This window comes from Grammomys surdaster, unplaced genomic scaffold (genome assembly GCF_004785775.1).
Source record: "Grammomys surdaster isolate TR1022 unplaced genomic scaffold, NIH_TR_1.0 725, whole genome shotgun sequence".
NCBI lineage: Eukaryota > Metazoa > Chordata > Mammalia > Rodentia > Muridae > Grammomys > Grammomys surdaster.
The window spans coordinates 1,402,065-1,416,499 of NW_021605144.1; the positions used below are offsets into that span (position 1 = coordinate 1,402,065).

The 14,435-nt window shown below is 37.3% G+C and overlaps 1 protein-coding gene across 1 annotated transcript in view; it reads right to left on the bottom strand.

The window, feature by feature from the left end:
- The window catches only part of LOC114633669 (phosphatidylinositol 3,4,5-trisphosphate 3-phosphatase and dual-specificity protein phosphatase PTEN), a 54,949-nt gene that overhangs the window by 33,234 nt on the left and 7,280 nt on the right, over positions 1-14,435 (bottom strand). The window contains exon 2 of the mRNA XM_028782269.1: positions 3,292-3,336. Within this exon, the coding sequence (XP_028638102.1) occupies positions 3,292-3,336 (45 nt within the window). The remainder of the gene's footprint in view (positions 1-3,291; positions 3,337-14,435) is intronic.

Sequence of the window (14,435 nt, forward strand, 5' to 3'; positions counted from 1 at the left end):
GGAGGGGAGGGGAGGGGAGGGTCCCACCCCAGAGAAAGACTCTAAAAACACTCTCCAAAGTTTGGTTTAATGAGCACTGCTTATGGTGACCATTACAAACTGGCTGTCATGTATCAGTTAAGGTAGTGATATTTCAGAAAGGAACAGTGACAACTGAAGTCTACAGGTTATGCATACCTTATAACTGACTTCCATGTTTTCACCCTCACAATCATGTGACAGTTTATACACCCGCTGTATATATGAGGAATGTATATATATGAGGAATATGGATCTATCAAAAAGCTAAGATTTGGAAAGGCCCTTAAAAGCTTCCCTAATCACAACATGTAATGACTGTGAGACAGGAACTCAAGCTTAGTCTCCTTGGTCAACAAAATCCAACAACTTCTATTACTGTTTCATTCAACATAACAAAAACACTCACATTTAAATGAAAAAGCAGTGACAAATTTTACAGCACAAACAGGAGCAGTATTGTCACTGAAGACAGATCTAACAATTGGCTTTGAAAAAAAAGAAGAAAAGCATGCAGCTCTTTACAGTCTAGCATAGGGGCTTCAGGGGGGAACATGCTGGGGCTCCCCGTGTAACAGTGCTCAAGAGAGAGAGTCATAGGGTAAAGAAGAAAACTTCCACCTTAGTTAAAATCTCTGGTATATATCCAAAATTCACATGGGAGTTTCTTTTAAATTTCTTATGGCATATTAGCAGTAAGTCACTCCACATACAAAAATGGAACATAACAAATAACAATTTGGACTTAAATTTTTCTTTATAATTAAAAAAACATGCTTTCCTTATCTTAAATTGGCTTATATGAAAAGAACAAGGAAAGAAGAGGTTCTGCAAGGTGGCAAGAGAAGGAAGGGAGGGTAAACCAGAAGACAGGCTCTCAGACTACTGGGCCTGCAGAACTACACAGTAGGAAGCGCTCTCCTTCACTCTACAGTGTTTTACAAAGGAAATCTTAACATAAAATGGACTCATTTAAATGTTTGCCTAATATATCAAATATTCACTAAAATAAACTTAAAATCTTGTATTCTCTGAACACGAAACTACAAAAAATGAAAAAACACTCATACAAAACTGATTAATTAACTAATGTTGCCCTTTCTAAAATAATTGAGTGATTATTTTGCTATAAACAGGTAAGCTAGTGATATCAGAGAGCTTACATTGATAGCTCTTCATTCATGTACAATATTGCTGCCATAAAAGGCTTCACAGACTACTAATTATACAGATGTCCAGTGAAAAATACTTTAGGATCTCCAAATGTCTACATTTTCCAAGAAAAAAAAATATATACGATGTGTAATTCCTATCCTAAGACAAAAAGAAATAAAAAAGAAAAGAAACATCTGCTGTTGCTAGTCTCACTTGCCTAAGATACATAGTAGGCAGGGGAGAGGGAGTACTCAAACTAAAACATTCCATTTTGTAGGTGTTTAAACTCTTTTTTAAAAAACAATTATTTATTTTGTTTTATGTATAGGAGTACACTGTAGCTGCCTTCAGAAGAGGGGGCATCAGATCCCATTACAGATTGTTGTGAGCCACCATGTGGTTGCTGGGGACTGAACTCAGGAAAAGTAGTCAGTGCTCTTACTGCTGAGCCAGCTCTCTAGACCCCATGTTTAAACTTTTAAAGGAAATAAAATGAAGAACTAACAAGCAAACAAATAAAAGGTCCCTTGTCATTCTGAAAGCCTCTGTTCCAGATGACATGGGAATAAGTTCATATGCACTAAAGGTTGTTCTCAACTAATAGATAGTTCATTAAACTGGGAATCAAATGCTTAGAAACAAGTCAAGTTCCTAGGCTCATCCAATGCCACCTCTAACTATACTAAAATACAGCAAAGAAGATAGCATAAGCCTACTAAATTCTAGGAGCAGGAAGCCACTATACACAGGAATGAAAAGAATTTCCTCCCTGTGCTTTGGATATGTTTAACAGGCATAAAATTTCAACTTAGGCAGAATGTGTCTTCTAATGTCTTTCTACTTCTCTATTGGGACCTCTCTAAATCCCCAATCCTGACAGTGTGAGTCCAAAATGATTCATTAATTGAATTCCAGCCTTCAACAGTTCTTGTCCTTTTTCAGTCACCTTCTGAATGCAGCTGTTGGAAACAGTTTTGTAGTTCTCCTATCCACCTTTTATTATTACAACCCCACCAAAGGCAGCATGCACCACCACCTGCCCAAGTGACTTATCTGCCATATTACAAATACCATCATGCTATCCATCTCCTGACTTGCCATGGCCCATCCTCCCAGGTCTAATAAATACTCCTACTGACTTTGAGTAGTAGAAAAGCCATGTAAATATTTCAAGATCTTTACATTTATGTTTGCAAAGAAATAATCCTAAAATTAAAAGAAATAAAACATGTTATATAAATCTTGTTATATAAATCATAGACATAGAAAATAAAAGGACATAATAGAAAAATGGTCATTTATATCTTTTAAAATTTTTAAAAATGCTCAGTATTTCCGGAAAATAAAAATGGGTTTCAAAGACAAAAGGTGTTTAATGATTTGCTTTCCTCTCTTATTTTCACATCACTACTCCAAAAGTCAAAAGAAAACAAAGTTTTAAAAATAAGCCGGGGGCTGGTGAGATGGCTCAGTGGTTAAGAGCACTGACTGCTCTTCCAGAGGTCATGAGTTCAAATCCCAGCAACCACATGGTGGCTCACAACCATCTGTAATGATATCTGATACCCTCTTGTGGGGTGTCTGAAGACAGCTACAGTGTACTTACATATAATAAATAAATAAAAATTAAAAAAAAAAAAAATAAGCCAATAAGTTCTAATGGGCAATCCCTCAAGTTCTACACTAGATAACTAACTAAACAATGCTGCATAACTCATTGAGGTTATACATAGAAAATATTCAAATAGCCGTTTCAGTAAACGGATCAACAAGTACAGAAGAACAAACACCCATCCACCCCGGAGTCTCTCCACAGAAGCCATCGTTAACACTAACAGCAGCTCCGCCGTGGATTACATCTCAAATTATCACATGATTATGGGCTCAAGGATGGGCTAGGCGCCAAGTCCTTTAAAGCAGATCAAGTAACAAGAGCCTGTGCCAAGGCTGCTGCCCCTCGTCACCACACCACACCGAGATCCAACATGCTCTCTATCAGACTTCTTCAACTGTTTTGAGGAATCCAGTTTTATTAAAAGAAATTTTTATCTCTAACAAAGAAATAATTTTTACTTTGTTATTTTAACACAGAGACAAATTTTTAAAAAGCATACTTACAGATTGTATATCTTGTAATGGTTTTTATGCTTTGAATCCAAAAACCTTAAAACAAAACAAAAAAACCACCATTAACAAAAATGAACTAGCATTTCAAATCACATTAATACTGTACAGGACTAAAACAGATTTATTTAGCCTAATCTCATATACTATTAATAACCCAAATACATATCCCCTCATTCATTAAAAATTATTATATTACACAGATTTATACAGCCGATTTTATCAGAAACTATTTTCATATCTATGTCTTCAATCCAATAATTTACTCATGTCTTGACAAAGCAATCTTAACAGCTCCCAAGTGCACCCAGCTCACACAGACTTCCATGAAAATCATAAGCAATCATGTGCTCTTTTTTAAAAAAGCTTAAAATTTAGTCTTCTTTATAGAAAAAAAAGATATTTGAAAGATACAATAGTAATGTAATCCTGTACAAAGTTTATCAAACATTTTTCACATGTATACTTTCTCTTGTCCCTGACAACACTGTAGAGATAGAATTTACATTTTACAGGGAAGGGAAGTATATCTCAGAGATGATGACGCTTGCCCAAGGTGTAAAGCTAGTAAAGGAATGAGTCAAACGAAGGACCACTCCTTCCAGTCAGCTGTGAAACCAAACAGTAATTACAGGTACCAAAGCACTTATTACAAGCCAGCTATTATTTTAAGTAATTTATGAATGTAAATTTGTTTAATCTTCAGGCCTGTAACAGAAGACTCAGTAAGGTATAATGGTGAAGAATTAATTATGAGACAAAAGGAGAAAAGATAGTTTCATGTAGCCCAGGCTGGTCCTGAATTCACTCTGTGGTGGTAGATAAGCCTGAACTCCTTCCTGACCCTCTTCCTTCCATCCCTAGAGTGCTGGGATCACGCAGGTCTGTGTCACCACACTGGGTTTATGCAGTGCTGACAATTAAACCTAGAGCCTCAGGAAAACATTCTACCACTTTAACTATATCTCCAGGTCCAACGTGAGTTTCCAAGATGAAGGGAGAAATAGCTAATAAAATTGACTTTAAAAGGACGGTAGGGCGGCTGGAGACATGGCTCAGTGGTTAAGAATACTGACTGCTCTTCCAGAGGTCCTGAGTTCAATTCCCAGAAACCACATGGTGGCTCACAATCATTGTAATGGGGTCTGATGCCCTCTTCTGGTGTATCTGAAGACATTGTACTCACCTATATAAAATAAATAAATCTTTTTTTAAAAGGCGGGGGGTGGGAGGAGAGCCTCAAATGGAGGCATATATCTTTATGTTATTTCTAAATGCCAAAGATATCGTCAGACCCTAACTTCGGCTTGAAAAGAAGTAGATGGCATAAAAACAAAAAGACAAAGACACTGCCATTAACAACACTAGCTTCTCAAAAACAATTATACAAGTTTGATTTTCAGAAAAAAATTACTTGCAGCCTAGACTGCTATAGAGGACAGACTATAAATCATGGGTGAGTATATAATAAAGGCACTGGTTATACAACAAGTCATTTGTTTTCCATACACTGTCTCAGTTGTAAAAGATATTGAGAGTAGAAAATTCTGAAAGGTGATAATAGGTTCTGGAAACCAGGAAGCCCAACTTGTAAAAGAAATGAGAATCTCAAGAAGGATACATAGTAAAGGGGTATCTCAGGCTGCACACACAGGAAGGCAATCAGTTCAAGTCGGGAAGAACAGGAAGACCCAGGAGCTCGAAAAACAGATGAGCACCAAATGTGATCAATCACTGTGAAATTTGCAGAACAGGGTGTGTGTGTGTGTGTGTGTGTGTGTGTGTGTGTGTGTGTGTGTGTGTGTGTCTGTCTGTCTGTGTGTGTCTGTGTGTGTCTGTGTCTGTGTAAATTAAAACCAAGAACATAGATCTCTTGGACATATAGTATAGAATGGATTCCAGTTGTGTTTCTATGAAACTTCTATGTGTCCAATATGTGTCTCTGCATCTTGTGCTTTTCATTTTTGTTTGTTTGTTTTGTCCTATTCCAGTTTGTTTGCTTTTATCTTATCTTATCTTATTTTACTCTATTAGTTTTTAGATACCCGTTTTCTAATAACAGAGAGACAGAAAGGGTGTGAATTTGTATAGGAGGAGAGGTGGGGGAACTGGGAGGAACTGAGAGAGGAGAAACCATAATCAGAATATATTGCATGAAAAAATTCTATTTTCAATTAAGAAAAGAAAAATCAAGCAGTAAGACATGATACATTTATAACATAGTCAGGGGCCCGAAGTGGGAAAATTACAAGAAAAATACAGCAAAATATTAGGAACTTTAGACCTTTTAATTTCTAAGGTTTTTCTTAAAAAAAAAATCTTGGAATGGTTGCTTAGTTCTCTTTTATAAATAATTTTTTAAAGGAAACTACAACTCTGGAAATGTCAGGAAATGGGGAGAAAGTATTCATGTAATTTTAGAGTTTACATCAGACAAGGAAGGAAATACTGGTGTGGTGAGATACGATACTGATCTGTAAAGCAGTTCAAATGTTTCACCTCATCAACAGCTTAGGAATCCACAACCCAATCTAAAGGACTACAGAGAGGATTTAACTGTAAGTCCATGGATAACTGTAATACAGAGGAAAATGTTATTTTTTAAAAGACAAAAACATGAAGTCGTACTTTGATGATTCAAAAAAAGAATGAAAACCAAACCTACTAAGTACCATGGTGCATGCATGTTATTACCACGTACATGTAAAGACAACACACAAAACACAGCCAGGTCTATAGAACTGAATCTGAAGTCATTTGGGGTTAGAGTTAGACACTGTCTCAAAACTGCAACAGCAATCACAATAACAAAGCTAGGGACTTGGTAGGACTCTCTAGAATTCTCTTTTGCAATGAACAAATTATTCAAGGAAAAAAAAACAACTTAGCTGCAGAGAGCTCACAAAGCTTAGTTTTAAATCATACATACATTGTCATCAAAATGGCAGGAGTGCTCATAGATGAACTCAGGACAGCAGCAAAGTATATAAGAAGGAACATAAAAACAGTATCTACTAAAGGTCGGAGTGGGGCAACAGAACAAAAAGAAACTAGAATTCCATACGCTTGACTGGTGTATAACACTGGAAACAGGAAAAAGGCAGGGAGTCCTAAACCTTTCACTTCTCTATTCTCTGTCCAAGAGAAAAACGCCTAGTCAGAAGTAGGAGATATATTAACAATTCCTCAGAAGTTAAATCTTTTCTACTTGTTAACTTAACTGATTATTTACAGCTATCAATAGAAAATATATTTTGTAATTATATACAATAATAAAGCAGAGTTAACAATCAGTAATTCTGAGCAAACTATAACCCATCAATTTCTGGAGTCAATGCTTATCTGAATCTGACAGCCTAGAAAGGAAAGGCATTACAAAACTGCATCTACACAAGCAGTTTCCTCACAGAATTCATTAAGGGCAAAAGCAATCTAAAAGAAAAATAAGTTGAAAAGAAAGTCAACACACATAAATACCAAGTATGCACACCATGATCAACTAGATTTATAAACAAAAGAAATTAACTGTCCAAAGCTTTGGAAGCTACAAAGTCCAAACAAACAAAAACCACAGCTTTTTATATGTAAACACAGTTACAAATTTCTGAAAAGAGGATTAAGTATAAAAATTTCATAAGGAAATTTTGCCATCCTTATGCCAACTAGTTAGCAAACACTGAGGAGATCAGAGGCAGGTATTTCTTTCCCTTGTTGTTAGACACTCAATCCTGCAGAGTGGGCAGCAAGGTACAAGAGAACAGTAGATTCTTCAAAGATCTCACTGGAAAACCAAGAATTCATAGGCAGCAACCAGGATGTAGGTAGGGCAGCAGGAGCATGCATTGCAGTGCCTACCATCAATGTCCTAAGTGGACTGTAGTGCCTATAACCTCCTAGCCCCTTCGCCCTGTTTCCTAAACTTCTGCTTTCCAGACAGGAACTTGCTATGAAGCATTATTCCTTTCTGTTAAAGACTCGTTATGTCATCTGCAATTACAAACTCCTAATTCTTTTTATTTTCCTACAGTGTGTTTAAGTTGGGGTTAGTGAAATCTTATCTGTTGCCCCTTTAACAGTTGAACAGTATGACTTCTTAGCTAACATGTGAGCCATAGCAAGACTAACAGAAGAAAGCCCTTTGATGGGTACAGTACATCATTCAAAAGGGGGGGGGAGGGTGGATTGTCTCAGAGAACTTGATTACTTAGGGATGTGTCCCACACTTCCCCTACTGTCCTCTCAAGAATGATATGAGTGACCACATTTGGCTCGGCTTTTCAAGTCTGACACACAGAAAGACAAGTGAGGAATAGCAAGAAAACAGCACTTTCCAAAGAGAAATGGCCACACTTGCCTACAAAGATTTATTCAGATAGTAAAGACTAACAAAAGCAGAGAGGCCATGTTCCCTAAACCTGCATGATCTAAGAGACCTTTCATAACTGCATCTTTCTTGAAGGAATTTTGATACACACAACCCACTCACTATGCTCTTATCCCCTCCTATCCCTCTTGAACCTCCTTTCCAACTCCGATGGATTTGTGTGCATGTCTCACTGAGTTTAACTGAGGTTGTTTGTATGAGCATGAAAGATTTCTTACGAAATAAATCTAGATAAGCCACAAGAGTGAATTTTAAATTTATTTCTATATAAACATATATTTCAAATGCTAGAAAAAAAATTACCAAAAAACTCACAACAAAACAACAACAACAAAAAAACCAGAGAAAACAAAGAAACAAAAGTAGTTAAAGAGGACAGAAAAGGTAGCCCTAGAACCAACATTTACCCAACTACACTTGCAGAACCTTTTCCATGTGCCCACTCAGGTCCAGGGAGCCTAGGCAAATGCTGACAGTTTCCGTGAGTCAGCTTTGACAGCAAATGAAGGTTAATTTAAGCTCTGTGTGTGTGTGTGTGTGTGTGTGTGTGTGTGTGTGTGTGTAGCGCACACACGTCTGTCTGTCTGACAGGAGCAACAAGTGTTGCTCTATGACTTTGCAACTAGTTTGTTTTTCAGACAGGGTCGCTCACTGAACATGGAGCTAGTTATTTTGGTTAAGTTAGCTGGGCAGCAAGTCCCCATGATATAGTCTTCTCTGCCTGCTTCCTGATCACAGAGGTCACAGAAACATGCTGAGCCAAATGGCTTTTGTATGGGATCAAAGAATGGGAACACAGAACAGCAAGAACTTTACCAACCGAGACATCTCCACCACCCTAATTTTAGCTCTTATACAACAAAGACTTCTCATATAGTCACTGATATAACTCTATAGTCACTGATATAACCTGCAACCAACTTGCAGAAGTCAAGGTTAATAATAAATTCCGTATGCTCAAATATGAAAAATCTGTGTTCTGGTCACTAATTGCTGCTTCTGAACACACATATGTAGACAGAGTGAAAACTGTCACCCACCAACTGAAGACATCAAGAGATTTTAAATCTACAGCCTTCTGTTCTGTACTTGCCCTGCCCCCTCCTTTTTCCTCCCTTTTGGATCTTTCAAAGAGCCCAACATTTAAAGATAATAACAACGAAGATTAATTGCACATACAAGAGAATTTAGGAAGTCGTTCCCTATACCCAGAAAAAAAGCCCAAGCCTAAAAGATCTTTAATTTATTATCATTTTGAGTGTTTAGGTATTTTGCCTGAATGTATGTCTGTGCACCACTTGCATGTAGTGCCCTCAGAGTTCAGAAGAGGCCATCAGGTCCCTTCAGACAGGAGTGACAGGCAGTTTGTGACCCCCCATGTGTTTGCAGAAGACTCAGATCCTGTGAAAGATAAAGAAAACTGATGAACAGAAGTATCTATATGTGAAAGAGAAACAGAGGGGCTGGCGAGATGGCTCAGTGGTTAAGAGCACTGACTGCACTTACAGAGGTCACGAGTTCAAATCCCAGCAACCACATGGTGGCTAACAACCATCTGCAATGATATCTGATGCCCTCTTGTGGGGTGTCTGAAGACAGCTACAGTGTACTTACATATAATAAATAAATAAAAATTTAAAAAAAAAAAAAAAAAAGAAAGAGAAACAGAGTTCAGTGTAGTGGTATACACCTGTAAGCCATTATTCAAAAGGCTGAGGCAGGAAAGTGCAGTTTCTAAGTTATTAAAAAGGGGTAGGGGAGCATTAACAAGATGGGTAGCTGAGAAGGTAAAAAAGGTAACTACCACCAAATCTGCAGATGAGTTTGATCTCCAGGAACCATACAATAAAAGGAAAAATTGTAAGTTGTCCTATGACCTCCAAAAGTGTGGCACTGCATAGCATACCACCCTCAGCACACAAAACCAAATAAATAATACATTTAAAATTTTTTAAAATGTACAATTCCAGGACTAGGAGGGTGCCTTAGTTTAAGTTTAGGGCCCCAGAACCCACATAAAGAACAAAGTACAATAGCACATATTTGCAACCCCAATATTCTGGCTACTGCCAACGTTACTGTTTTCTTCCACAACCAGATGGTAATGTCCTGTTACTGAAGACATTGCTTAATTGTGTTACCGAGCACAGAGAAATTGAGCTGGTGCCCAACTAGAAACTTCAGCACTTCTAACTACATTCATGGTGCCGGAAGGTACTTTGCACACTACTGGAGAAGAAAAGTAGTCATCAATATAGTCAAGCCAGCTACAAACTCTGTTACACACAACAAAGACCTGCATGCGTGTAGGCATATATATTGGCATGTTATGGGAATAACCAATCACTTTTTAAAAATTGGATTTAAGGCCCATTCCTTAAAATAGAACCCATGCCTGCCACTGCTAAAGCGACTAAGAACTTAAGACTAGACAAGTCATGGGCCTAGGGGAAAACCTACTACTACTACTATTCTATTAAAGAAACAGAAATATTCCTAACATACTGCTCTCCTCATAGATGAGAGTGTCACTCTGCCCTCATCAGAGAATATTCTTTTTGCAGTAGATGGTGATTAACACAAAGACACACAACTGAACAATGTGTTGAGGTTTGGTCTTTTGCTATGCATGGCAATGTAGAATTCTGTACCCAAAGATTTAGGCCTGAATTTTCACATTTACCAGCCTTTGTTGTGCAAACCTTGCTCCTTAATTTAAAACTGTTGAGGTTTGGTCAGTTGTTATGTATTGTAATGCTAAATACTGAACCTGTTGTCTCCGAGACAAGGTAATCCTCACATCAAGTGATGCTAAGTAACCTTGCCCCATAACTTATCCTTGATTGGCAAATATAGTTGCCTACAGCCTATAGCTGGGCAGAAGAGAGAAAGGTGAGGGAGGTTTGAGTTCCCAAGCTTGGGGTCTGAGGCAGAAGATCAGGAAGAAGAGACAGTGGGGAGAGGAGAAGACACCATGGAGTAAGTGATTCATGAAAACATAGCCATGAGGGCTGGTCAATTGGAGTTAAGAGTGACCCAGATGGAACACGGCAAGTTATAACTCAGGTTAATAATAAGGAAGTAGATACTAATAGCTTAGAGGGTAAATACCTGTCCAGCTCTAATGCTCACTAAGACTTATTATAAACACTTATAAAAAGTTTCGTGTCTTTTATCTGGAAACTGAATGATCTAAGGCACTAATCCCCACTTGAGATTAAACATATATATCTACACATCGTACAAATGCAAAGACTTTGGAGCACTCGGTTCTAAATGGGATGTATTTATTGAATCTCTCTCCTCAAGGTTCAGGGATCTACTTTGAGGAAGAGGAAGAAAAACAGTAAGAGCTAGAGGTAGTGAATGACTTTAAGCAAACAGCATCTTCCAGATACAACAAGGGTGACACACAAATAAACTCACAGACTATTTCAGTATGTACAAAATCTGCTCAGGTCAAATCAAACAAAATCCCAGCACTGAATTTGAAGCAGACACAAAGCTCTGCCTTTAACAAAAAAATTATTTGCCATTAATACCTACCGAGAAATAGAAAATTGGTTTTCTCCAATAGAGTGACCGACATATCAACTACATTCCAGTCACCCCCATGCCCAGGAGTAGTTGGCCAACATAGAACAGACTCCATGGTTTGTTGTGCCTTTGTATTGTTTTGTCACTTTTTGTCTTATTAGTTTTTGTTGATTTTCTTTTTTTTCTTTTTGAGAAGGAAAGAGAAAAAAAGAACATGACATTTTATAGAATGGAAGGTGGGAAAAGATCTGGGAGGACTTGGAAGATGAAAAAGAATATGATCGAAATATATGAAAAAAATCTTAATAAAAACTTAAATAGACTACAGTAGTACACATACTTGCAATCCTAGCCCAGGCTGAAAAGTACAGTAAGTGGAATAAAAATGTATCAGAGGAAATCAAAGGTAGATGTGAGCACAAATGTTACAGGAATAACCATCCATCTTTTGATGAGGTTTAACGTCTGTTCCTTAAGATAGAACCCATATCTGGTTCTATCATACATGGTCCCCTGTGGCTGGATGGGTCATGGGCCCAAGGGAAAACCTACTGCTATAACTCTGCTAACTGAACACAGCAATAGAATGATACCTAATGACTATTGTTAAAGCAATAGATAGTGCACGACTCAACCCTCATCAGAGAAGCTTCTTGTAGATGGCAATTAGTACAAAGACACAATTCGTCAACCTACAAAGACTTTAAAATGTTCAGCCCTAAATGCTGTATCACACCCTTCCCTTCAAGGCTCAGGGATCTATGTGGAAGAAGGAGCAGAAAGATTGTAAGAGCCAGAGGAGATTGGTGACTTCAAGGAGACAGTGTTTCCAGACCCAACAGGGCAGATTCTCATATGAACTCACGGCAACCCTAACAGTATGCACAAGACCCGTGAAAGCTCAAGCCAAGCAAGAGAACAATGGCCAAAGCCCCATGCCAGCTGAGGAGATGCTGGCATTTACTACCAGAAGAGGGAAAGTCAGTTTTCTCTACTGGTATAAACCACACTCCACACCCAGTAGTAGCTGGCCAACACTGACTGGATCTAATTGGAAAAAGGGGGAGAGGGGTACAAACACAACATAAAGTTGTATGGGTAGCGAGACTAAGGAAGATCTGGGAGGAGTTGGGTAGGAAGATAAATATGATCAAAATACAGAAAGCAACTTACTGAAGAAAAGTTAAGGGATCTTGAGGGTTCCAGAAAAATAATTATGTGCAGAACTATAATAAAAAATGTCTCAAATTTGATAAAAGACAGAATATAAAGAACTTCTGGCTCAATGAACCACAGGTCACAAAAACTCAAAGACTTACTAAGACAGATCACAATCAAACCATTAAAAGACAGAGACAGGCTGGATACATCTCATTTGATAAGAGTTTACCTAACACATACAGAGCTCTGGGAATCTGCCCTGAGTGCTGCATAAACCTTTCATGGTAATGCACCCCTGAAATCACAGCACTAGCAGGAAGACCAATGTGAATCAGTATGTCCTTCCATCTATTAGAGCACTCCAGGCCAGCCTGCGCAATGGAAGACCCTCTCTTTACAAAGAGTCTCAAATGTAGAGAAGCAACTTGTCACAAACAAAGGAGCCTCAGTATCAGATTTTTCACCCTCAGAAATCTTGAAGAACAAGAAAATAAGACTATAACATTTAAAGTCCTAGATGATAAAAAAAGTATCCAGCAAAACTATCCTTCAAAAATGAGAAATAAATTGAAATATTCCCAGAGAAACAAAAGTTACAAAAACTTAAAAGAAATGCTACAGATAGTCCAAGTGGGAATTAGAGAACACCCACAGCACTAAAGTTTAACAAGTAGTGAAATGTATCCCCAGATGATACATTATACTACATACACTCCTTCCATATGCCTGCCTGAAACTTTGGACAGCGACAAACTGTAAGTACATTTTCCCTATACATATTTATCAATGAAGTTTAATAAACTAGGCAAGATAAAACATTAACAACAGTAATATTAAAATGTAACAGTTTTAACACCATAATATAAGGTTATATAAATATGGTACTTCTCTTAAAAGAGAAAATGCAAACAGTATTTCTGAACCACTGTTAACCACACACACCTAAGCTGAATCCTCAGATTAAAGATAACTATAGCAACTTGAAGCTACAGTATGAAATAAAGACCTCTGAGAAAGGACAATTATAATAATAAAAATGAAATCTAACAGTAGTCTAACTTTAGTTTGTAATTCCATATGCTTTCCAAATGATTTTAGACATGGTATTTTTAAAAATCCAATTATTAGATTATGAATATATGGCATAAAATACAACTTTATGATTTTTTAAAAAGCTAACATGAAGCAATGGTGCAGCTGTACAAAAGCCAAGACTTGAAAGCTACTGAAGGTAAGCTGGTACAAATTAACATCAAACTACTGTTACTATTAAATGTAATCTATGGCAACCACAAGGAAAATAGTTCCAGAATAAAAACCCCAAGAAATTAAAATATTTCATTATAAAACATCAAATGAACACAAAACACATTCATTCAGGCAAATCAGAAACAAATAGCAAAATGTAGAACATTAAATTCTCCCTGTATTAGTAAGTGTGAACGAGTTAAGCCCTCTAATCAAAAGACAGTGACTCAAAGGAAATATAGAAAAGACATGATCCAACAACATGCAAAATGCTTTTTAAATTCACAGGCATAAACAGATTAAAAGAGGGCAAGAAAAAAAATCTATGAAATAAACAAGAGAGTGAGATCAGTATAAAAAATACACTAGATACAAAGTATGAAATGGAAAAAAAACATTAAAAGTATAAATACAGCAAGAAGATTCTAATAATTGTAAGCATTTAAACATCCAGGAAGACACTGTCCAAATACATGAAGCAGCTTGGCACAGAGGCATCGCTCTATAATCCCAGCACTTGAGAGGCTGAGGCACAAGGATCAAGTTTTCAAGGCAGGCCCAGACTACATAAGACTCTGTCTTAACAAAAACAAAAAGTAAACCCAAATACATAATACAAAATTTAACAAAATGAAAATAATTCTAAAGTAATAATTAAACACTTTAATATACACAACAGTTCATCAACACAATAGTAGACAGATGAGAAAAAGTGGGGCTTGAACAGCACAGTAACCAAGTCAGCTTGAAAGACTCACACACCTACTCACTCACACACCTGCTCACTCACACACCTGCTCACTCACAC